Source organism: Desmodus rotundus, chromosome 3 (genome assembly GCF_022682495.2).
Source record: "Desmodus rotundus isolate HL8 chromosome 3, HLdesRot8A.1, whole genome shotgun sequence".
NCBI classification, from domain to species: Eukaryota; Metazoa; Chordata; class Mammalia; order Chiroptera; family Phyllostomidae; genus Desmodus; species Desmodus rotundus.
In genome coordinates, this window is record NC_071389.1 from 20,793,979 (window position 1) to 20,817,976 (window position 23,998).

The 23,998-nt window shown below is 51.5% G+C and overlaps 1 protein-coding gene across 4 annotated transcripts in view; it reads right to left on the reverse strand.

Annotated features, from left to right (window-relative positions):
• Positions 1 to 23,998, reverse strand: part of PHC2 (polyhomeotic homolog 2) — a 91,971-nt gene that overhangs the window by 25,162 nt on the left and 42,811 nt on the right. For 2 of the 4 annotated variants that reach the window (XM_053920068.2, XM_024554541.4), the window contains exons 2-9: positions 21,721 to 21,927; positions 18,946 to 19,104; positions 17,844 to 17,921; positions 17,246 to 17,410; positions 15,285 to 15,437; positions 13,589 to 13,901; positions 1,902 to 2,317; positions 1,460 to 1,625 (exon numbers count right to left, since the gene is read on the reverse strand). In XM_053920068.2, coding sequence (XP_053776043.1) covers positions 1,460 to 1,625; positions 1,902 to 2,317; positions 13,589 to 13,901; positions 15,285 to 15,437; positions 17,246 to 17,410; positions 17,844 to 17,921; positions 18,946 to 19,104; positions 21,721 to 21,873 — 1,603 coding nt within the window. In that variant the 5' untranslated portion in view covers positions 21,874 to 21,927. The remainder of the gene's footprint in view (positions 1 to 1,459; positions 1,626 to 1,901; positions 2,318 to 13,588; positions 13,902 to 15,284; positions 15,438 to 17,245; positions 17,411 to 17,843; positions 17,922 to 18,945; positions 19,105 to 21,720; positions 21,928 to 23,998) is intronic. The other 2 variants (XM_045190800.3, XM_024554543.4) reach the window with 2 other exon arrangements.

Here is a 23,998-nt window from a genome sequence, read left to right on the forward strand (position 1 = left end):
CAGATGTAGGAAGCAGTCTCCTGCCCCTTGAAGGGCTTATACTGTGAGGTCCAGGTGCCAACCTAGGGTGACTAGTGGCTTTTTACATTTGGAATTAAGGTGGTTAATTTTAGGGATTACACTTCGAGAGAATTAATGAAAAGGTGGAAAGTGCCTAGGCAAGGATGACCAGAATGGTGGGGAATAGGAGGTCTTGACATGTGATAGGTAAAAAAGAAAAGAAGTCTCAGCTATTTAGCCTGGAGATTTTCTCTTTTTTTAATGTGAGGGAGAGGAAAGAGAATGGTAACTGTCTACAAACGCGGCAGGAGACAGACCCTGTTACAATTTACAAGACAGAATCCCAACCAGTGGTGGAAGTTCTGGGGAGCAGATTTGGGCTTAATTTGAAGAGTGACTTTCTGATAATTGGAGCAATTCCACAATGGAATGGGCTATTTTTCAAAATGATGAACCCCTTATCTTGCAAGTGTGCCAAGAGAACGATGACCTCTTTCCTGTCTTTTAAGTTTTCTAGTGTTCTTACTCCAATTATTTTGCTTTCCTTTTCCTTGACCCAGTCCTCCATTCATTATAGGAATTTATAACCTTTACCCCCTACTTTGTCCTAAAGTATTATTCTTCTCATTTCTCCTTCAGTTTCCAAACTGTTTTTCCATTGGCTCTCCCCACCCCCACCTCAGTACACAGTCCAATGACCGGAACCGCCTCCCTGAGTTGCAGGCAGCAAATGGCTCAGAATGTCACTGAGATCTGGGCTGAGATTGCAGTGCACACTGGCAGAGGGGAAGGAAAGCAAATGGATTTCTGCAAAAGCAGAGCTACTGCTGTGACTCTCCCATCAGGGTAGAGGGACCCAGCAGAGTCTCCTGAAACCCAGGCCATGGAAAAGTCCACTTGTCACTGGGCACTCGCAGGCAGACAGATGGGGATCCCAGAGCTGAGCACTGTTCCTTCGAAGATGTTTTCCATGAGCTGAACTCATTCTGAATCCCCTTCAAGCTCCCCCTAGGCATTTATTTCCCTTATCTCTGAGCTACGCAGACATCTTGTCCTATTCCCAATTTCAAGAACCCCCCATCATTCCAAATGAAGCAGAGCACTGAGACAACTGGATGCCTGCCTGAACTCTCACATTGGCGGTGGATGTGCAGACGCACCTGGCAGCAGTGACGTGCAGGCCCGAGATGCCTACAGAGTGCGCACCTAGAGCTTTCAGCTCTCCTTCTCCTTCTCTATCCTCTTACCCTTATACTTTCTGGGTCCCTTTTCTTAATATCCTTGGTTCACTTTTCTCTTCCTACCCCCACCCCGTTTTCACCTACCCAGCTTCCTTGTTGTCTCTTTGGGCTTGCAATGGTTTCCCCTTCCGTTATTGATGCCCAGGGTAATGTGCCAGGGGATGGCAAGGAAGACCAATGCTCTCCCCTCCCCCCAAGGGCCCCACTACACTTCATACCGTGAGCTGGGGACTGCTGGATGTTAGGGCTCTTGGGCACAGGCAGGCCACCAGACATGGCAGTGACGATGGCTTGCTGATGTGGTGATGGGCCAGACCGAGTCTCAGGCACACTCTTCTCCCCAGGTACCACTTCCTTCCAGTCATCTGGGGTGCACTGCTGGGGCTGTTAAGGGACAGGACAGAGATGATCTTCTTGTGAATTGCCTTTACATGCTGGACATTTCCCCTGTTTCTGTGGAGCTTGGGTAGAAGGCAAGGACATTAAGATTTAGCCAGCCCCAAATTAGAGAGAGGCCCCTTTTCTTTTTCAGAATACCCAGAGGACTTCACCATTCAGCCTACCCAGAAACACATCCAAACGGGGGCTGTGGGGTTACCTGAGCTGTGTAATCACCCCGCCCCTTGTTTGTTCCCTGGGCCTTGGCAGCGTCTCACTCACCACTGGTGAAGCAGGCTGTAGTTGTAAGATGACAGCTGAAGCGTGCTGGAACCTGCGTTGAGGGGTGTGGGACAGGCCCTCAGGATATCCATTGTGAGGCCCAGCGTCAGGCGTGGGAGGGTGACGATGCTGAGTGCTGCCAGGCTTGTGCAGGTTGGCAGTGGGGCACTGGAGAGGTAGGGCGGGTGTGACTGGGCCTTGAGGCGCAGTGTGGCCTTCGGGGCTGGGCTGCAGGGCCACACTTGGAGGGACTGAGGCGAGCTGGGGGTGGGACTGGGCTTGGAGTATGGGCCGTGACTGCTGGGGCTGCTGCTGCAGCGGTTGTGGCTGCTGCTGCTGCTGGATCACAAACTGGGGCTGCAGGTGCTTTGAAGATGGCTGCGGGAGGAGCTGGTGTGGCTGCAGTTGAGTGTAGGCTGAAGGGGGAAAAACCAGGGTAGGTGGTGTGGCTTGACTTCATCTTCTGCTATGTCCCCCAACTGTGCCTCCTCCCACACCCACATGAAGGTGGCTTCCCAAACTCAGTGTCTCTTGCGCTCTCACCTAGATCCTGGCTTGGTCCTTGCCATGGTCTGCTTTCTCTCTCTCTCTGTTCTTGCTTTTGTCCTATGCTGAAACCCTGGACCTTTGCTGTTCCTCAAAGCCCAATGCAAAACTCACCTCCTCTGAGAAGGCTTCTTTGATCACTCCAGCTGTTCAGAGAAATGCTGGATTCTCTAGTGCGCCATGTTCTCTCTCTCCTCCATGCCCTTCCCTTGCGTTTTCCCATGACTTCAATACGTGCAGCCTCCCACCGCCCAGCCCCACTCTGTCTGGCTAGTTCTTATCCACCCTTCCGGCTCTGCTCAGGCTGGCCTGCTCCAGGAAGCGCCAGTTGCGCACAGTGGTCCTCAGACTGAGGCTGGAGGCGGACCAGGGCTGGCCTACCAGGTCCTTCTGTTACATATTATGGGACTGTGGGATGGGGGAAAAAACTGTGTGAATAAAATGAGAGAAAATGACGGTATGTGCACAGTACAGAGCCTGGGACACAGTCCTGTTCAGTCATTTCTAGCTGTAACTAAAATGACTGGGTTCCGACAGTGTCTTGGGCTTACCTCTGTGACAATAAGGTGTATTACAGTGAGCTCTAACTGTTCCTTAGCTTTCTTCCCTTCCAGATCATGAACCCCTCAGAGTCAAAACTATCATGTATCTCTTTACCCAGAACCTTGCATAGTGCCTGGCATTAGGTGGGTGCTAAGTAAGCAAACTGATTGTACTGGAGTGGAATTTGTGTGTTGCCATTTGCTGCTAGCCTTTTCCTCCTCCTTTTTCACCAGGCTGGCTCTTGGAGGTGAGGACTCTTATACTTTTTAGGAATCCCTTCAGTGTCTAGCTTGTGCCTCGCACACAGCAGGGTTGCAGGAAATTCAGCTCAGAGATTGGTTGTCCTCACACACTGCTTACTCTCTATCTAGTGGCTTCTAGGCCAGACTAGCATGAAGGTAGCTCAGCCAAATCTGTCCCACCTGAAAGTGGCCTTGCACAGACTGCCACAGCTGGGGAGCCAGCAGAGATGGGTGGCACCATGCCAGCACTGGGGGCCACAGCTGGATACTCACAAATAGTTTTACAAACAAAGGCTCCCAGCCAATGAGGATGAAGGCAAAGCCTGGGCCCTGAGCTAACATGTATAAAGGATCCTGTGATGCTAACAGGTGCAAAGGAAGCAGATATTTCAAACTGAGTTAGGCGAGGTACCTTACTTCTGGAATTTTGCCTATTTACATGCAAGTTTCCAACTACCTCATCATAGCCCAGCATGGAGCTCCAAGCAGAATGCCAATGGAAAAAAGAGAAGAACAAAGTGGTGCTTGGTGACTGACTGTTGGAGGCAGAGAGGGAGGGAACATGGATGGGCACAGGGCTGCTGTGGGGGTGGCAGTCAGCGACAAAAGAGGGAGACTTGATGGTAAGGAGGATTTGAGAGAAAAGTGTTGGGTTTGAGGTGATGGTGGAACATCCAAATGGAAGTTGCCAGCAGGCATTTGGTGATTCTAAGTTGCCCCTGGCCCCAGCCTAAGCCTTGTGTCCTGATTCCACACTGAATAGCACAAAACGTAACCATCAGGGAGAGACTGTTGATCAGGCAAACTTCACAGTCAGCAATGTTTAAGATGACTGTCGATAAGGCACCTGAGATACTGTAGATGCCACACCCTGCCCTGTTAGGCTCTGGAAGCCAAAAGGATCTGAAGAATGATGCTTAGCCTCACTGAAAACTCAAGGACACCTTTTCTCTTATTACAAAACCATAAACTCCTGGGCTGGGACCAGAGTCAGTCCAGGTGCCGCCCATCAGAGGTGAGAGCCAGAGATGGTGCAGGTCAGAGAAGCTAAGAGGACCAGCGGCATGGCCCACTGCTGTGTGGCCTGCGATGGGCCCCTTTCCTTCTCAGGGCTTCAGAGTTTTTATCTGTGGACGGAGAGGCTTGGTGATCACCTAAGTCTCTTCCAGTTTTACAATTTGATAGGGGTGGCTACCACAGGATTTGTAAGGTGAAAAAGAAAAGAAGGGTCGAGAGAAAAAGGCTCCAGCTCCATTATAGAGCATAAACAGTACGGTGAGGGACAACGCACATTTGTTTACCGAGATTGGGAAAGGCGACTGCTGGCCTCCTGGCCCTCCATCCCTGGGCCTCCCCTTCTCTCCCCCTCCCCCACCCGCCCCCATCCCCTGCTGCTCCTGGAAAGCCGAAGGCAATTGTTTTAGAACAAATGGTGCTAGTACACGCCAAGGCTGTAAACAAAGCTCACAAAGCCTTAGATAAGTTCATAGTTCAAAGATCCAAGGTATTTTGGGTAAAGTATACATCCTTAACATTTACCATCGATAAAAACCAAATGTCACAAATTAACTCCAGCATTATCCTGGGTCAAAAATCCTCATGTACAAAGTTTTGCAATAACTTTCTAATGGGTCTTCCTGATTCTAGTTTCTTCTCTCTATAGCCCACCTTACAGACGATTGCGAATTAATCCTCCTAGTGCACAGACCTGATCCCTGATGAGAAGCTGTCAAGGATTCCCCTTTGTCTGCGGTTGTCTAAAGCCCCTGCCGTTTGAGATCTTTTTACAACACAAACTAACCTTTTAATTTTTGTCATTTCTTTGATCCAAGCAATCTTGACCGCTCACTGTCCCCTGCATGGAGTTTATGTCTCGCCTCTTACTGTCTAGAGTGCCACAAATCAAATCCTTGTCATTCTTTCCCTGCCTTTGCAGACAACAGAACTCTTCCCTGTCTGAGCTACTCGGGGTCTCTCTGCTTTGCAACGCCCTCAGAGACACTGCATTCCCAGCAATGTGGGCTCTAGGGTCAGGGTGCTTGGACTGAACCCTAGTTTGGCCACCACTAACCAGCAGTGGGATGCTGGCAAGTCACGAGGCCTCTCTGTGCCTCTGTCATCATCTTTAGAATGATAACACCGGTCTCTGAGCCATTTCCCTTATCTCCCTTAGTTGGCAGACTTAATGGGATTCATTTGTTTCCTTCAAAGCACCTTGAATTTAGTAGACGCTCAATTAGTATTGTTGAATGTATGAATGAATGAATATATGAATGAATGACAAACTGGGTGGGGCTCCAGCTTGTCTGTCCCACAAAACTTGTCCTCTCCAGAGTCAGAACACGGGGGCATGGGTGTCACCCTACAGAATCCTGGTTTATTGAAGACTTTCCTTCTGTCCAACCTCTGCTCGCTGATTTCCTGCCTGACCTCCAGCCCACCCTAATGGCTCTGCGCATGGTCCACAAACGTCACATTCCCTGGTGCCCTTCTGGCTTCAGTTTCAGAGCTTTCGTTTTCTGGAGCGCCCTCCTTCTGCTTCCCTGATCTACGGCATAGGCTTCTTTGGCCCAGTCTCAACTCCTGTTTTCTTCCTCTTTGCCTTAACCCTCAATTGTGAGTTTCCCCTCAGAATTCATGAATGCTTCTTTTATTGTATGTTTGGTTTTTGATTCACTTGTGATTTAATGTGTACTATCTTGTATATGTACTTCATTGATTCTTAAAAATATATTCTTGTCTCCCCCACCTCCCATTTTACTGTCTTTCGAATTGGGCGCATACACAGTTGATGATGTTGGTTTAACTGGAAGTGCTTTTCTTTCTTAGAATTAAAAAAATGATGGTACATCTTACAATCAGTGGTGTCTTAGATTGGACAGAAATACTCTCTCTCAAGTGTTTATTTCCTATCCATCCAACCAGCCTGTGTGGTTTTTCAGTCAAAGATGACTTATGCTTCTTTTTAAAAAATTAAAATGGCTTTAATTCAGCTGGAAGGTTTTTATGTTCCTTTTCTCTTCTGCATTGTCCAACTCAATACTCTGCAAGTCTGTAGGTGCTTAGCAAATGTTAGCTGCTGATCATGGTAAGATCCGTGGATTCTTCGCCCTCCCCCAGCCCACCAGCTCAGTCTGGGGTGGTGAAGGAAGGTATTTCCTACTGAAGCCATGATTCCTGAGGGACCACATCCCTCTCCCCTACAGCTACAATGGGGCATATCTGTGTATGAAATTAACGCACAGAAATGTCTCTGGACCTTCCTCCTTTCCCCCTAGGGTCCAACACTTTTTCCTCTGGACCCGTTTTGGCTCCCTACCCCTGTTGCTGGAAGTCACTCCTGAGGATCAAAGGGTTGGTCCCACGGGACCTGAGCCACAGCTTTGGAAGGCTTCACCAGCCCCTCCTGCTCTGGAGCAGGGCGGGGACAGGCCTGGGGCATGGGTGACTTAGGACCCACCCAAAAAGGAGAGTCTCCAGGGGATGAATGGTCTGGGGCTCTAACCTTGAACAGCCTCCTTAGAATCTGAAGAGGCCAATTCAGTGTTCCCAAACGGGGGTGGGGGGTGGGGGGTGGTTCTTCACAACAAGGGGATGAAGGTCCTGCAGGCGAGAGGGCTGCCGGTGAGGGATAACTGACACGCCCCTTCACCCCACCCACCGTCAGTGTATCCACACTGGATCTCTACTGATCTCAGTTCAAGTGGGCAGGAAACAGCGCACTGTCCCAGAAATGCCGGGACTCTGGTGCCAGAGTATATGGGAGCTGTAAGCATCCCCGTCAATCACTGATGAGAGTTTGGAGCTACCAGAAGGAATATTGCGGGAGGAATGGCATTCCTCTCTCGCAGGACTGTTACTACCTACTACTTGTCACTACCTACTACTGCTCAGGGTTTAGAAAGTTAAGTGAAGGGATACTTTTAACCATTCATTCACTTAACAAACACTGATAAGCACCCACTATAGACCAAGTGCTATGTTTGGTGCTGACTAAAACGTGGTCCCTAGAATAGATAACAGTTTAGAAAAAGAGACAGCTGGTACACAGATTCTCTCCGCATAACTTGGTGAATGTTATGATAGGAGATAAGCACAGAGTGCTGAGAACACAGAAAAGGGGATCCAGCTTGGGAGGGAGAGCAGAGAAGGCTGCCCAGATGAAGTGTTTAGTGCCACCCGGAGTTAGGAAGGTGACAAAAGGAGCAGCATGTGGGGAGACTTGGAGGGGTAAGTTGCCATGGCGCATTCGGGAACCGGGAGGGCACCCTGACAGATGAGCCAAGGGTGTCTACAGGAGAAAAGCTAGAAGAGGAGGCACTTTTAGGTTAAGTCTAACTGATGCTGACACCCTTGGGGGCTGCTCATCTCCAAAGATGTCTCATGTCATCGGGCCTCAGGGAGTGACTGAGATTGAGGTCGACTCGAGAAGTCAGAATCCAGTACATGCAGATACAGAAGCCCCTTTTGTTAACACTGAGAGGAATAGCCATACACATTTCTGGGATGCAGTCCCTCTGGGCTGAGCATTGGAGGGAATACGTGAGGGGAAGTAGAGTGAAGAGCAATCTGTCTGTAAGAGGAAAGTGGGCTATGCAAACGGGTTTGCCAACTGCAGGGGCTCTCTGTGGTGGTCTACCTATGCATTTATGTCTTCAGGGCTGCTCTGCAGCCACCTGGCAAAACTACCAAATACCCTCTGTGAGCAGGATTCCTTAGCAGGCAGCTTGGAGCATTAAAAAAAGAATCTACCCCATCCTTGGCAGAGGGATGATGGGCAGTACAGCAGAAGTGGCTAAAGGCATGGGTTTCAGAGTCAGTCAAGTCTGCTTTGAATCTCGGTTCTGCCACCTGTAGGCTGTGCAGCCTCAGACAAAACGCTTAACCTCTCTGAATGGTAATTTCCCATCCTGCCAATGGTGATACATCCCATGCAGAAAAATTGCTAGAACCAAATGCAGTATTATGTTTAAACCACAGTGATGTTTATCATCTTTGTTTATACGTAGTAGATGCTCAATAAGTGGTAGCTATTCTTAAAATACTGCTATTTGTATGTTGCTTTGAACTCCTGAAAGCATTTTTATCATTTGAGTTCCATGCATTCCTTACAATAAGCCTCTGAGGCAAATAGGCAGTGTTCCCATTTTGCAAGTGAAACCTGAGAGTGGTTTCCAAGTGACTTCTGCAATGCAGTCAGTGAAGGGAAAACCAACTGCACTTGACGGATGAGGCATGACACCTTGCACGTGACAAATGCTCAAAAAGTGCTGCTGGGTGAACGCATAACACACGTCAATAAGCACACACGGAAAGAGCAAGCCCTGGAGGCTTAGTTGGAGGCTGCTGAGAACTTTAGAAGTAATCCTGGCAGGAACGACGATGAAAGGGGAGTATTAGGTCAGAAGGTGAGAGGTAAAAGGTATGTGACTGGTCAAATAAGTCATAAAGGAGTGGGAATTGGGAAGAAGAGGCCGAAGAACTGCAGGAGGAAGCCGGGGGCAATGAGAGTGGTTCTGTGGGCCATGTGGGGAGCACCGTGAAGGGCCACCCAGAGCCAATCGGTTTGTCAGAAGTTATTATGTGCCATTTGTCGAGACCCTCCTCTAGACTGCGCATTGCAGCTGATCAAGTAGGAAAGAAAGACAGGGAGGGGTTTCTAACCGAGGAAGACGAGTCCGGCAGCTGGGAACAGGATGTCCCGGCAATCAGTGAAGCCTGTCAGGAGCCTGCTCTGTGAGGGTCTTCCCTGCAGGCCGGCTCATTCATCTTTGTAGCCGGTGGGAAATATCATCATCTTTCTTTTATAAATGAAGAAAGTGATGCTTACAGAGATTAAGTAACTCGATGATGGCCATAAAACTAGTAAGCGATAAAGCTGGGGTCTGAAACCAGGTCTAAGTCCGAAGCTTGTGCTTTTTCCCTGATAACACTCTCCCCCGTGCTGAAGGGAAATTAGGTCAAAATAAGCCTGAGACTGTGAGCCTGGGGTACAGGAGTTCCTCACGACTGTGGGCAGCGGTCAGGAACTAGCAGAGGGGACCCGTCCATAGAGGGAGACTTCTGGATTTTTGCTTTTGTTTTATGAATTTTCCAGATTTTAAACATGTATATTCAGGTGGGGTGGTATCCAAGTGGGAACATCCTGTCAACGGCTGTGGGGAGAGAGGACGAGGGCCGGGAGGATGCATACTGGGAAGTCATCTGCGGACAGGTGGTTGGATTTTGAAATGTAAGACAGACGAGCTCCTCCGGGGGGCCAAGTAAGTGGTGGAATAAAACATAAGGGGGCCAGGAAACAAGGTCTTTTGGGGGTCCCACAGCTAGTGGCAGTGGGGCAGGGCAGGGAAGCAGGAACAGGTCTTGCCCACACTAGCAGATGGTCACAGGCACACGGGGCCCCTCTGGGTGGGGGACTTCCCAGTGCCAGCGGAGATAATCCTCCTTCTGTTCAGTTTTTGAAACGTACTCATTTTTCAAGGTGCAACTCAAATTTCCACACCCCCTGTTGGAATTTAAACATGCTCATCTCTGTAACTCCCATATGGTTAGCATTATGTTTGGCACATAATAGATGCTAAGTGAGTATTTGTTGAGCTGAACTGAACAATTAAGAAGAGAAAAACTATCTGGGGATGACAGTTATTTTTTCTGAGCCATATTGTCTTCCTTTGTGAGATGAAACGATCATTGTTAGGATTCAATGAGATCTATATATATAGGTAAAGCATTTAGTACAGTGCCTAGAATATGATTGTTCTTTAACCGTAATTACTATTATTAGCCGGCGGCAACCATGGAAGTAACATACATAAAAGGGGCCTAGGGTGGAGAATTTCAGGAATGAAGGAATATGCTCAACAGTTCCCAGGTCCTTTGTGTATCAGTCTCTCTCTCTCTCTCTCTCTCTCTCTCTCTCTCTCTCTCCCTCATGCACTAGTGGTGAGGGATGTTATTAAGCAAAATGTAAAACCCCACTGACATCCCGTGGAATTTTGATTCCAGCTAGACAACAGGCCCACCTCCATGTTGTGGTTTCTTTAAATTGGATTTTCTAAGTAAAAATGTGTCTACCCCACAGTTTGGCAGCTGCTTTGGGAGGGAAATACGGTACCCAGGATCCCTGGAATCAGCAAGCACCCCATTGTCTAGCCTATCACAGAGAGAAAGCACTACCCCCCGACACAAAACCCTCTCTGTGATAAAGACAAAGCCACTGTGTGGCGGGCCTTTCGGACAGAGAATCCTCTCTCCTCCAGGAGACCTGAGGAGGGATGAGGAGACGGAACAAAGCCCTGGCATCTGCGGCGCAATTGTGTGAAAAGGGCCCAGGATTTTCAAAGACCAGACAGTTGCCTTTTGTCGCAGCATCTCCCTCCTGGTCGGCAACTTTCTCCTCACCTTTGGGCCCCAGTGTGCGCCCAAGGCCTCTCAATTCACTAGGAGGAGGACTCCAGGAACCGAGCCTCCTACAGAAGCTGTGGCCCCGCTCCCTTAGGACTGGGCTTCCCTGGAGGCCAGGCCCAGGGGACCTTACCGCCTGCCCCTCTTCTGCCGGCCCTAGTTCAGTCCTCTTGTCACTGAGAAGCCCAACCTCTTGGTCTCTGCTCTCCGCCCCTTACTCCCCTCCCCCACCCACCAACCCACCCCTTTTCAGGGCTTAAGGGACCTTTTCTATTTGCAGAGCCTAAAGAGGCCCGTTGCCAAGGTGACAGGAGCAGGAACAGCAGGGAGCTTGCCATGGGGGAGGGGCTTTACCCCCAAACAGCTGTCAGTGGGAGCTGTCCCAGCTGGGACTAGCGCGTTTGCCTGCTCTGGGAGGAAACAGCCCCCAGGCCAACACATGCCCTCTGCTGTGCTCCCCCACCGCCCCCGCCCCCCACCACTACAAGTCTCCACTGGTTACTTTCCCTGGGGGCAGCCAGTCAGCCAGCCAGCCAGCCAGCCAGCTCAAAAAATGCTCCAATAACCGACAAAAAACGCCCCGTGCTCTCTGCCCTCCCACCCACGCGTGCGCGCATGCTCTGATCACTCCATTCGCAGTGCGTTGGCTGCGCTGGAGGCCAGGGGCTAGGGATACCTCTGCCCGGGAATTGTGGCGCCCGGGGCAGGTGCTGCTCCAGGCAGCCCCACTCCCCCCTCAGGTCAGAAGGGTTATTTCAGTCTTTTTGTTGTTCCCGAGGCCCGGAGAGGATCTGCAGCATCCTAAACCTCCCTGCTGTCATCCATTTGGGAGGTGGGGGTGGGGGAGTGGAACCGTAAGGTTTACAGAGAGGAAGGGGTGGGAGAAGAAAGGAAGAATAGGAAGGACAGTGGGAGGCAGGAACAATGCAAAGCCTACTGATTTCTGTCTCTGGTGAGAGGGTCTTTGTGGTCTGCAGCTCACAGCTGCTCCATAGAAAGTTCTGTGGAACCACTGGTCTCCGTGCTGCGTATAGCCACATACTGTCAGTCCCAGGCTGCACTTGGGGCCCTGGACCTCAGCCTGTAACTCACCTGCGTTCACCCTGACCAGGCTCAAGAGAAGAGAGCCTCCCACTAGACTCTGTACACCCTAGAACAATCTCAGAGCCACCAGGCTCTGCGAGCTTTGGGTCAGAAAGAAGAAAGGCCTGGGAAGGCCCACGGTACTTGTAAGAGGTGAGGGAGGTGAATGTGGCTTGGTGATTAAGAACCAGGATCTGACTCAGCCAGACATGGAATTGGTTCCCAGTTTGGCTCTAGGGTTCGTACATTGAATGAGTACGTGGAAGAAATACTAACTTGGGGTCCCTGCTCTAGTCCAAGCTGCCATCAACCCATTATAAGAAGCCCAGCCTTTACCCTTCTGAGCCTGTTTCTTTCTCCATAAAAGGAAGAGACTGGGCTAATCTCTGGAGCAAGTAAAGCCAGCCAGCCAGAAGCACCTGGGGCCACAGGGCAGTGAGGCCTCGGCAGGCTCTGCAGTGACCCCTGGAAGGCAGAGACTAACACTTTGGCCTTGAAACCTCACAAGGGCGAATAAAGGACTTTAATTCAGATTCTTCCCAGCTCACTGTCATAATGAGTGACTTGTGCTTCCCTCTGTCTGTCTCAAATACTTTGTGCACTTGGCCTGCTGGGTGAACTGCGTGCTTCAAGAGCCTCGTGCCATTTCGTCTGAGGGACAGCGTCTCTGACCCATCCTGCCTGGAGCTGGGGTGACCACCTTGCTCTGTGCCCACCTGTCTTGTACTTATTCCTATAATAGAATTTATGAAATTAAATGGATTTGCTTGTATATCTGGCTCCCTCCCTTTGACCGCACACTCCTTTAGGTAAGGAATTATATTTTGACCTTTTTGGTTAATTAGTAACAAGCATATAGTAGGTTCTCAAGAAAACAGTAGGTGGGAGAGTAAATGGCCTGGATGAGGACAGAGGGTCAGTGGTTGGCTCAGGGATGTGACCAGGGTGAGTTTGTCTTTAATGCAAAGCCACGTGGTCCACCACTCTTATTCGTTTCTGTGCTATGACAGTGTGGTCTTGTTCCCTGGACCCATAAGCCAGGCTTCTAGGGCTCTTGGCAGATTTTTCTCACTAAACATGGCCAGTAGGAGGCAGTGCTGGAAGAATTTCAGCAGGCAGGGAAAGGAGTCTGGCGCCAGGGAAGGCTGATTCACCACCTTCAGAGAGCTTGCCCCACAATAAACCTGCTGGATTATTATTTTTTTAAATCTGCTACATTAATTCTCAAGTGTGACCCTCACTGGCAGTCTTTCTTGGCTCTTGTCGCCAAGGGTAGGCAGTGCCTCGGTGTCCCTGCGGTGCGCAGAGCTCACGTGTATTTTAGCATTCGTCACACTTGTCTGTCTCTCCAGACTGTGCTCTCCTGGCAGGCAGGGCCCCCGTCTTATTTATCGCTTTGGACCCAGAACTGGTAATATAACTGGAAAATATTAGTCAACAAATGTCTGTGGAATGATGAGAAAACGAACCTCCCACTTCCTCGTCTCCCTGTGTGGTCTTTACACAAGCCCGGCTAGCCCAGTCCTTTTTGCTGATTCTCAGAGAATTGCAAAATAGCCCCAGTGCCAAGCTCCACTCGCTCAAGGTTAAGAGCTATGATTGCATACTCTGAGGTTCGCCATTGTGCCCACTGTGAAGAAGGATTCCTTTATTCCAACTGATGTGCCTTCCTTCTTCAAAGCTGGGTTAGAAGCATGAAACAGAATCAGGAGCCGATGAACATCTTCCAAAGGTTGGAAGAGGGGGGAGAGAGAGACACTTGGCTGGTATCTTAGCATGTCCATGGGAAAAGGGGAAATTGAAAGTTCTCCCTGATCCATAGTCCTCCTGAGTTTTCTGGGGTAGGGTCCTTCCTCTTGGGGCCCTTACCTGGTGCAATGAGGGGATGGGCAGCCACAGTGGGCACCATCCGGCTGAGCCCAGCTCGGCCCTCCAAGCTCCCTGGCACACTGCTGTTGCCATCTCCTTTCTTGAGTGGCTCCATCACACTGTCAGTGAGGGCAGACTTGGCACCTGCGGGGGAACCCTGAGCAGTGTTTCTGCCCTGTGATGGGGTGGGCAGAGGTTGGCTGCCGCCTGGCGTGGGCTTCAGGGCCAAGCTGGGCAGGACAGGCTGAGTGGGGGCAGGGCCCGAAGCCGCTGTTGCTGGTGTCTGCTGTGTTCGGAGGGTCAGGTTCTGTACCTGGAAGAGAGGGGTCTATAGGAGTCCAGAGAATGTGGGTAGGAGCAGTGCCAACACCCAGCTAAGACAGGGAAGGAGTGAGGAACGGATCCAGCAATGGCTGAACAGGGCAATGGGTTATAAAAACAGAGAGAGATAGAGAGAGAGGACGAGTGAGGGGCTGAAAGAGAAACCAGGAGTAGACCGAGGTTCGCAGACGACAAGAAAGAGTGCTAGGGACTGGATCCATCAACAGCAGAAATGGAATTCTGAGAGGGGAAGACTGCCTGGGCTGGGGCAGGCCTGGGCGGGCAGGCCCGGCTCTCTCCCTTTGGTTAATCCCCATCTCCTAAACTATGAGGATGGGGTGCACACCACTTAGGAAGAATTTCCCAGATACAGCAGGGCACGGGGCTTGCCACACTAGATAAGGCCAGGGAAAAACTGAAAGTTAATTGGCCGGCAAGGCTGCCAGGCAAAGGATTATCCTCAGAGTAAGGTTTACAACCTGTTGGGCCTGCTCATTCAACCTGGTCCCTGGTGCCCTCTGCTGGACACACAGAGGCTGTGCCAGACTCCCATCTGAGAAAGCTGACAATCTTGCCACTCGATGTGGTCCCCATTGCAGCTGGGGGTGGGGGAGAGGGAAGTGGGCGTGGGGGTAAGAGGTTCCTCATCCGCGATGCCCATAGAACCTTTATAGTGGTATCTGTGTGCTCCCAACAGAAGGTAGGGACTCAGGACTCATCTTTGCTCCCCTTCCGTGCCATTTCCCTGATTCCTAGAGGGGCTAGCATGTGTAATCCGAGTGGGATTTTCCATTTAAAAAGCAACAACAGCCCTGGATGGTGTGGCTCAGTAGACTGAGAGAAGGCTTGCAAACCAAAGAGTCACAGGTTCAATTCCCAGTCAGGGCACATGCCTGGGTTGTCCTTGGGGGGCCAGGTCTCCAGTAGGGGGACTGGGAGAGGCAACCTCACATTGATGTTTCTCTCCCTCTTTTTCTCCCCCTCTTCCCCTCTGCCTAAAATAAATAAATAAAATCTTTTTTTAAAAAAAGCAACAACAGCAGCAGAAGTACCCTGGGGAGGGACAGTGTAAGGTACAAAGGTAGCAAAGACCACCTGCTCATCACTGGCGATCACGCTCGCCTCAGCATGCTGCTCTCTGGCTCCTGACCTCTGTTGCAGGAAGAGAGTCAGGCACGGGTGAGGCCTTCTCAACAGGCAGTGAAGGAGCAAGCCCGGACGCACTGGGCTGTCCTGTCTCCCACTGGCTTCCCTAGAAGATCCCAGCCTTGCCAAAGATTCAAAGCTTCACCAGGGCATGGGCCCATACCCAGTATTAGTACCCCTCTATGGGGGTGCCCACCCCCCTGCCCTCCCACAAGCATGGAATCCTCACCTGGGCAGGGGTAGGGGGCCGGGCGGGGGAGCCAGTGCCGAGCTCAGGCTGCACGGTAGCGACGGTGGCCGTGGGCGTGAAGATGAGCTGAGGGGACAAAGGAACAGTGCCGCCTAGGCTCCTAGCTACCTGCACCAGGTTACCTGGCTGGGCCTGGAATCACAGGAAACAAGGCGCCTTTTACCTGCCCAATGTGGGCTCAGCCACAGGACAGAACAGTTTAGCCAGGGAGCAGATACGGGGACATAGGGAGGCAAGAGAGGGAAGGAGTCCAAGGGGATCCCCTGAAAATCTCAAGAGGCTTGTGGTGTCCAGACCCAGGCTGGGCAGCGAAGGGGGTGGTGAGGGAGAGCCGCTCTGGGCCTGGCCCCAAGTCAGCTGTACTGCAGAAGCCTCTGTGAGGAGCTCGTCCTAGAGGGCACCTGCATTCGCAGGACATCCTAGAGTCACCGTCTCAGCCGCATCCCAGGGAGCAGGGATCCTGGGCTGAGATGGATGCCCCAGGACTACTGTCTAGGTCTAACCCACTTCTGACTCCAGGTTGAGGTCAGAACAGGGCTCAGCTGCAGAAGGGATGACTTGGTCATTTTTCAGCCTCGCTTAGATGGATGTGTGTGCATGCGTGTGCGTGTGCACAGACAATGGTGGCAGAGGAAGCAGAACGCCTAGAGCTTCACTCATGTCTGCATCTCCTTCCATGGGGTGCAGGCTGTGTGACCCCTCGAGCCTAGCTTGGCGTCGGTGTGGACGTGCTGGCGTCCGAGAGCGTGCTTTCCCCAGAACACAGTGAGCGTGTGCTCTGCTTTGGGGAGGGAGGCAGACAGGCTCTGGGCCTCCAGCTGGGGCAGTGGAGGAGGGCGCAGCAATGGGTAAACTGATGGCAAGGGCAGGTTCGCGCAGTGTCATGGATGCAGCTGTGTGGTTGGCTCCCAGAGCAATGGAAGTCTGCGCCATGCTGTGCGTCTAAGCTAGTGCCTGGGACTGCAGCTGCACCTCACGCAACAAACGCAAGAGTCAGGGACAGAAGTGCAGGGGCAAGACCAGAACAGATCCAAGCGTCTGAGTCTGGGCACAGGAGCAAAGCGAGGGGTAGCACTGTTCCGTCTTTGGGACGGTGTGTCAAGGAGCTCAGGGGAGAAATCTTCAGAATGGAAGATATGAGGCTGGGTTGAGCCCAGGGCGGAGCCATTAGATGCCACTGCCTCCTAGGGGGGCGTGCTGCTATTTTCCCAGGAAATTCTTCTAAATCTTAGGAACCTCTAAAGTTTCTAAGGACCTCTGCAACCCTTGGGGACAGGTGTAAAGGAGAGATTTTAAGTATGCACGTCCAGGGCTGATGCTGTCCTGAGTACACTGGGCCCAAACAAGCCCACCTGGTTAACAGCTGATAGGGGGACCCTGATTAGAATGGGGGCCCCGCTGGGAGGGCAGTGGAGGCAGCCCCATTCTGAAGCTGGCACGTCCTGAAGCTGGCAGCCACTTTCACCAGCTGAGCCGGTTGTACCTTCCGCCATTGAGCACTAGCAAGGGGAAGGTGAACCCCCCTCCCCACTTCTGTAGGGTACACGGTTGCTTGTGTGCTTGCTAGTTCCATGTGGCTGAGTGACACACCATTTGGGCAAGGGCTCCTGCATTTTCTAGTCTAATTACTTTTTGGAAGTGTTTTCTGATAAGAGGACAATTCGGTTTCACTCTAGGAGGGGAAGGAGAGGAGGCAGCACGGGCAACTTCATTTCAGTCTGCGACCCCACCTGTCCTTGAATCATTAAGCCTATGCCAAAGCTCCCACTCAGCCTTCCAGGGCCCCCCTTCATTATTCCACCCTTATCTCTTACCAACTGTCCCCTAGTGCTTCTTCCCCTCTCTTTTCTAACCCCTGCCCTTTTCTAATCCCCCAGCTCTCGAATTCTCTGCCTGTTTCCCCCGGCCCACCTGAGCCATGGCCCAGGCTGGGAACTCACCATCTGTGCCCTCAGATACATCTGTGCTTGGCTTGCAGTCAGGGCCGGAGAGGAGGTGTTGCCCAAGAGCACAGCCTGCTGGGCGATGCCCGAGGCTGTTGCTGAGTTGACGCTCTGAGCCCGGTTGATGAACTGGGCTGCTGCTGGGGAGGCGGCCAGGTTGATCTGGTGAGAGGCATGCGCAGTAGGAAACAGGGGGTTCTTTTGGTTAACTCCATGCCCCTCATCCATTTCTTCCTCTCCCCCTCTTCTGTCCCTTGGCGGATTCAGCCTCCCTTAGAACCATCTCTGGTCCTTGGGCCCTGGATCTTCCCCAGCACCGCCCCATCTCTGGCCCATGGAGACAGCTGCAGGGAGGATCCAATGGTGAGAGAACTGAGCTATGAACAGAGAGCCTTGGCATTGGAAAGATGACAGGGAGTTATTAAAGTAAGCGTTAGGAAGAGGCACATACTTTTTTTCTGGCCAGAGTAATAGATTCCAGTAATAGATTCTACCTGCTAAGGATTCACCACCACTGGGTGCTGGGCAAGGAGGAAGGAGCTGGTCTGGGAGCTGGTCTGAGAGGGGTCTGCCTGCTGCTCCCCATCCTACTCACCGAAGATGCCTGGGCTGGGGCCTGTGCAGACATGCTGCTGCTGGAAGTGCTCCCCTGTCTGTTGGCCACCAGGCTTGCCTAGAAAAGAGCAGTTGTAGTCACTTGAATCCTAGGTCTCCCCCAGTCACACCCCAGGCTCTCAGCTCCCACGGAAGTGCTACGGGGCAGTGGTGGGGGCTCAGACCCCCATTCTGCCTCATCTGTGTGACCCTAAACAAGTGCCCCAGTTTCCTCTCCTATAAAGTGAGGATAGTGACAGTGTGTGCTTTACAGGGTTGAGTGAGGCAAAGCACTGACATGTAAGCGCTCGAATTGTCAGCTGTGGCCATTAGCAGGGTTCCCAGCTCTCTGGGCCCCCCGCTGCTCCCTGCGCTGTCATGTCCAGCCCCGATGTGGAGAGCGGCACACACTGTTTGGAATGCCAGCCTACCCTCTCCCCTTGGCCAGCTTCTTGTCACCCTTCAGGTGTCAGCAGAGAGGCCTTCCCTGGCCACCTAATCTAAGGCCTCCCTTGTTAGTCACTCGCAGTGGTCCACTCTTTCACAGAGCTTACTTATCACCACTGAGACATTTATATACCTTGTCTCCTTCCATGTGGGCTTCTGCTTACTGGCTGTCTCCCCACTGTAAGCTCCGAGAAGACAGGGTCCACAGTACACTCGGGGCCTGACATACACTTTAGCATACAGTAGGTGCATAAAACATTTTGTTGAAAAAATGAATGCATAAAGAGTTTTTCTCAGCCACTGATGGCAGACAGGCAAGCAGAAGGGGCAGTTGCCTTCTCTTGCGGGCCTCCTTGACCCTCAGTCCCGTCCCTGAGGTGCGGTGGCATGGTGAGGAAGGCCTCCAGTCCTCCTCCTCGGGCTGGGTGGGCTGGGAGCTCCAGCCCCTCCCCTCCTGTGCTGCGTGACCTTGGGCCAGAGGCTTGGTCTCCCAGCGCCTCTCTCCTCATCTGTCAGAGGATGCCAATGACAACCACACCTACATCTGTGAACGTCCAGGGAGAGAGGGCATGGAGCACGAGTGCGTGGCTGCTTCCTCTCTCATTTCTGCAGCTAGTACACCTGGGGTGCATCAGCGGCACACCCCTCGTTCTTACCTGCTGCACAGCCGCCAGGCTCTGGAGCTGGGCGCTGCTGAGGTGCTGCTGCTGCAGTGCTGCTGTCTGCAGCATGAGGTGCTGCTGCTGCGCGGCGTACATCTGCTGCAGGTACTGAGCTGCCGTGCTGGGCTGCCTGTGCAGGGCCTGCTGGATCACCTGCGAGGGCGGGGCAGGGGCGGGGCAGACAGCGGTCTCAGCAGGTGTACTACTCACCTCTACAGACCCGCCCCTTCTGCAACAACACCTGTCAACCCCATCTCTCCCCAGCTGCTCAGAGAAGAACACCAGATCTGAGACCACCACAACCAATCACCTCTCAGGAAGGAGGGGAAGCCAGCTCTGCCTTGTCTTGCCTGCATCTCTGTGGCACACATGCTTCCCGGAACAGTCTGCCCTGTGTTGGCTGCCCTCCCTTGCCTCCAAGGCAGCCCACCACTGCTCTGACTCACGCTCAGGGTGGTGGGGAGGCTGAGGAAGACAGAAGTCCTTTGAGCCTCCAGTGACACTGTGTCCCATGCCAACGACACTCCCCTTCCCTGCCATTCTTCAGCCTCAGATTAGGTGACTGGAACACGGGGAAGATAATGACAGAGGGAACCAAAGCTCAACATGACAGAGAGAAGGAAAGGGGCAGGGAGGAGCGCCTACATAGCCCAGGAAACGCACCAGCCAACTAAAACTTACCCAAGGATGATACCTTCCCCCTGGGGCCGCAGAGCAGACCCAGGCTACTTCCCAGGGTCTCCTGGAAAGTCCTACCAGCCCCTTTGAAGAAGGCCCCCTGGGGCTTGTAGAACAGGCCAAAGCCACAGGGATGATGCATTTCTCTCATATTCTTCCCTTCTTCTCTCCATTGCTCTCTCTTTTGAGCCACCCACTCTTATTCCCTGGTCTTACTGCCATTCCCGCTTTCCTGACAGGCCTGGATGAGCCACAGCCTCCACACTGCTCTTGGTTCCTGCTCTTCACTCTGACCCCTGCAGGAAAAGCAAGGCTTTCCCCCAGCCCTGAGTCCTCTGTCTTTTCTCATGAGCCCCAGAGACATTTCTCCTCCTTCTCCTCACCTGGCCACCCTCCCACCATCTCTTCCCAACTTGGTGAGCCATGGCCAGGCCTTGGCCTACCTCCTGCCCTTAGCTCTGCTGAATCCCTGGCCATAGGGCTGCTCCCAGTCCTGGGTGCCGCTCCCAGCAAGGGAGCCTCCAGTCTGGATCTCTCCGGCTTAGCGTAGTTTCTAGGGCTGGTGGTCTAGGACCAAACCACCAGTGGCCTCAGGTTTGGGGTACTGTGAAAACAGGCTGACTCACAGTCTGCCTGGGCTCTGGGATCCCCCTAGGTACCCCTACCCCACCCCAGAGCTTCCACACCCTTCCTTCTGAGTAGCCTCCCCTCTGAAGGGCCCGGTGTACATGAGCTCAGTTCTTTTTATTCCTGTTCTCCCCAGAATCCGGTCTTCTTACTCCCTTTGTCTAAACCTCTTCATTTTCATCAACTCCAAAAAGTGCCTCCGAGCAGTTGTGACCGCGGTGGGAGAGACGCTGCATCTCCTCCTCACTAGAGGGTCTAAGGGAGCATGTCAGTGGGGAAGTAGCTTGGACACGGAACACTGCTGTGGGCCATGTCATCTGCCAGAGCAGAAACTCCAAGTCTCTGTCACCCAGAGTTATGCTGAGGGAAAGAAGGAGGGCACATCCTAATGTTAGCTGCTAGAAACGAGAGCTAAAATCCTGCGCAAAGTGGCAGAGGCTGGGTTGGGGAGGGGCGGCAAAGACAGGTACAGAAAACCGGGTTTTGCGTGTGAGGCAGAGCTAACTGGGAGGGCAAGATCCCAGAATATCTGATGCTACTTTCTTTCACTGGACTTTTCAGGCCCTTTCACTGTCTGCTATGGCTTCTCCTCCATCCTCTAATCTGGGCCTCGGGCCAAAGCAGGATGAGCCCACTTGTCTCGTATGTCCAAGCTGTAACAGCAAAGCTACTTAGAGCAGACACTTCGCGGCTGTGGTCTCTCTTTTCTGCCTGTTTCATCCAGGAATCGAAGAGACATTGTACTGATTAAGAACACAGGTTTTCAGGGGAGAATTAGGTTCAGCATTTTTGTCTTTACCTGAATGACTTGGACAAGTTTCTACCTTCTCCGAGGTCCCATTTTCTGAACTATATAATTGTGCCTAATAATAACCATTCTCACGGCTGGAGAAACCAAATATGTAAAATGCTTCGTGCAGTACTGGGCACATAGCAGGTGGTGGTACGTGGTCACAACTGCATTTTGGAACAGTGTGTCGTCACCTGGGCGGCCTCGGGGATGACACTTTGCAAACTGCTGCTTCAGGGAAGAGGTAAAATGTTGCAAAGACACAGGACTGGTTTGGGGTCCATTTTTGTTTTGGGGGTCCTCTGTCCTTTAGGAATTCATATTTGTTACAGGGAAATATGGTCATTTAGATAATGGGCCTAGGTTGTGGCAGAGCACCTCACAGTCATTTCCCCTGGCTGTGATTTTTACATGTCTATTCCTTACTCTTTCACAGGCCTATCCACCCAAAGCAGCACTCTAGGATCTGAATCAACAGGTAAGGAAGACATTTCCAGGTCCGCTAGGTATTCCCACCCTTCCCAAACTTCCCTGATTGGACGCATCTAGCTTCACTTCTCTGGCTGCGCACAGACGCTGCACGCTGGCTGTCCCACCAGGCCACGCTGACACGTCCTCGTGGCTAGCCCTGGAGGGGATCAAGGAATTCAGTCTGAGATCAGCTGGAATCTCACCTGCACCGTCTGCCGGTCAGGAATGCCACTGTACACAGAAATCTGGGGCCCAGGGAGGCGGCCACTTCCTCCACTGCTGCTACTGACCCCACTGGCACTGCTGGGCACACTGGCACTGCTACATGTGTGGGGGACTGGCAGCTCATTCTCCATGGCCTGTAGGATGGCAGAGTCAGGGGGTTCCAATGGCAGAAGAGCAGGCAGGTGCTGGGAGGAAAAAGGCAGAAGTGAAATGTTAGAACACCTGCTAGAGCAGGCACACATATGCATGAGTTTCCCATCAGCCCGGGGCGGAGGGACTACTTCTGAACTGAGGTCCTGAGACATACCTGTCAGCACAAGGACAGGGCCAGGTGGGTTCACTAGGTGAGATCTGCAATCAGGTCTGCCTGATTCTAAACTCTATGACCTACTCATTCTGCTTCAGCAACGGAGGCAGATTTCCCAGAACGGAGCTGCTGGGAATGATCTTAGGGATCATCTCTCACTCCATCCACCCCTTTGTCCTTGGGATGGAGATACTGAACAACAGAGAACTAATTATTTATTCATATTTATACAGCCGGTTATTGAAAGAAATGGGATTAAAAATATAGAGAGAACAGAATGAGAGAAAGAGGCAAATAAGGAGGCAGTAAAACAAACTGAAGTGTTTATTTTGTTTTGAAAGCAGGAAGGGCTTTGAGTATGTTTGGAGTCTCTGTTTTCTTTGTGAAGCACTTACTGAGTGCTCTCTGGGCTAATGCTGAGGAGGGCACTAGGTTGAGCAATTCGGTTAAAATCGCAGATTTTGGGGTCAGAAAGACTTGGGTTTGTGTCCTGGCTCTGCCACTTACTAGCTGGGAAACCTTGGCAAGTCACACTTCTCTAACCTTCTGTATCTTAACTGTCAGATGCAAGAGTATATGGATTGTTGGGAGGATCAAGTAAAATAAGGATATGAAGTGCTTAGCAGAGTGCCGGATATATACTGAGTGCTCCAGAAGCATTGGCTGTTGTGTGGTTATTAAAATTGCCCCCAGCCTCATTCCCACTGGTTCTAACACATCAGTCCTCTTCCATTGTGGAAATGGCAGAGCCCCTTGGAACCTTCTATCTCAGTCATTAAGGAGGGCCAGGAATTCTTTGGGGACCATCCTGTGATCTGGATTCAGAACTGGAAATCACCCATCCCCTTGAGGCAATGCGTTTGGCATTGAAGAGGGCCTGGGAAGGAAGGCAGGGGTAGTGAGAAAGGCATACGCAGCTCTGAGTTCAAGTTCCTCTCTTTTTCATCTTTCATGCGACTCCTAAAATTCTCATTTCTATATAACAGCTTTTCCTTCTATCTTATTCCTTCCTACATCAAAAAACAACACTTGTTATCCCATCACACACATTTGATTCTCTGCTTGCAGGTTAAACCAGTTCAATAAATGGAGAAAATAACACGATTTTTCACATGAACGAGAGTGTGGTTTACCACGGAGAACTAAACTGTCAATGTTTTGCTGTCATCCCTCCCATGCTGCTCGGTTTGGGGTTGTCGGCATCCCTCAGGGATGCCTCTTTCAGACTGGGTGGATTTCCACTTGGGCTAAAAAAAGTGTGGGTGAAGATCAAAAGACAGAAATATTGTGGGTAAGGAAATCTGGGCCACTCCCTGTCGGCAGTCAGCAAGTTGAAGTTCAGAGGCATATGGCTTCCAAGGCAGTGTACCAGCCTGTAAACAGCACACAGGACCTGGGTCCTTCGGCAGTGGTTTTAATGTTTGTAAGTCTGCTTTTACTGCCACTGGGCAAGGCCTTTGTCCTTGATTCTCTTTGTCCTGAAATGCATTCAGTTCTGGGCCTTGTTATGGCTACTCACTTGTTAAGGTACTTGTGATGATAATGATGATGCAGGAATCAATGAAACACCTTAAAATCCACTGCATCTTATGTTCTAGGGAGGGAAGTGCAGGCTGGATAGAAAGTGGTAGAAAGCACAATTCCTGATCTTGCAGAATGGACAAACCAGTAGTAGAGATAAAGCTTGTTGGAAATTTTAAGTATCACCAAGCAACAAGTCAGTAAATGAGAGAGATGTTCAAACATGGAATCCTCAAGGTCTCCTCTCAGATGCCTTGCCTCTGTTGCCCAAAACACTGACCAGATTTGGGGTTCAGTTCTTGCTTTCATCCCACCCCAGGAAATCTCAACTGAAGTACCTGTCAACATTAAAAATAAAATGGGAAAACAGGGCGGTAGCCACAGCAAATCAAGGGTAGGGGACTCTACATTCTGGGTGGTCAAGCCTC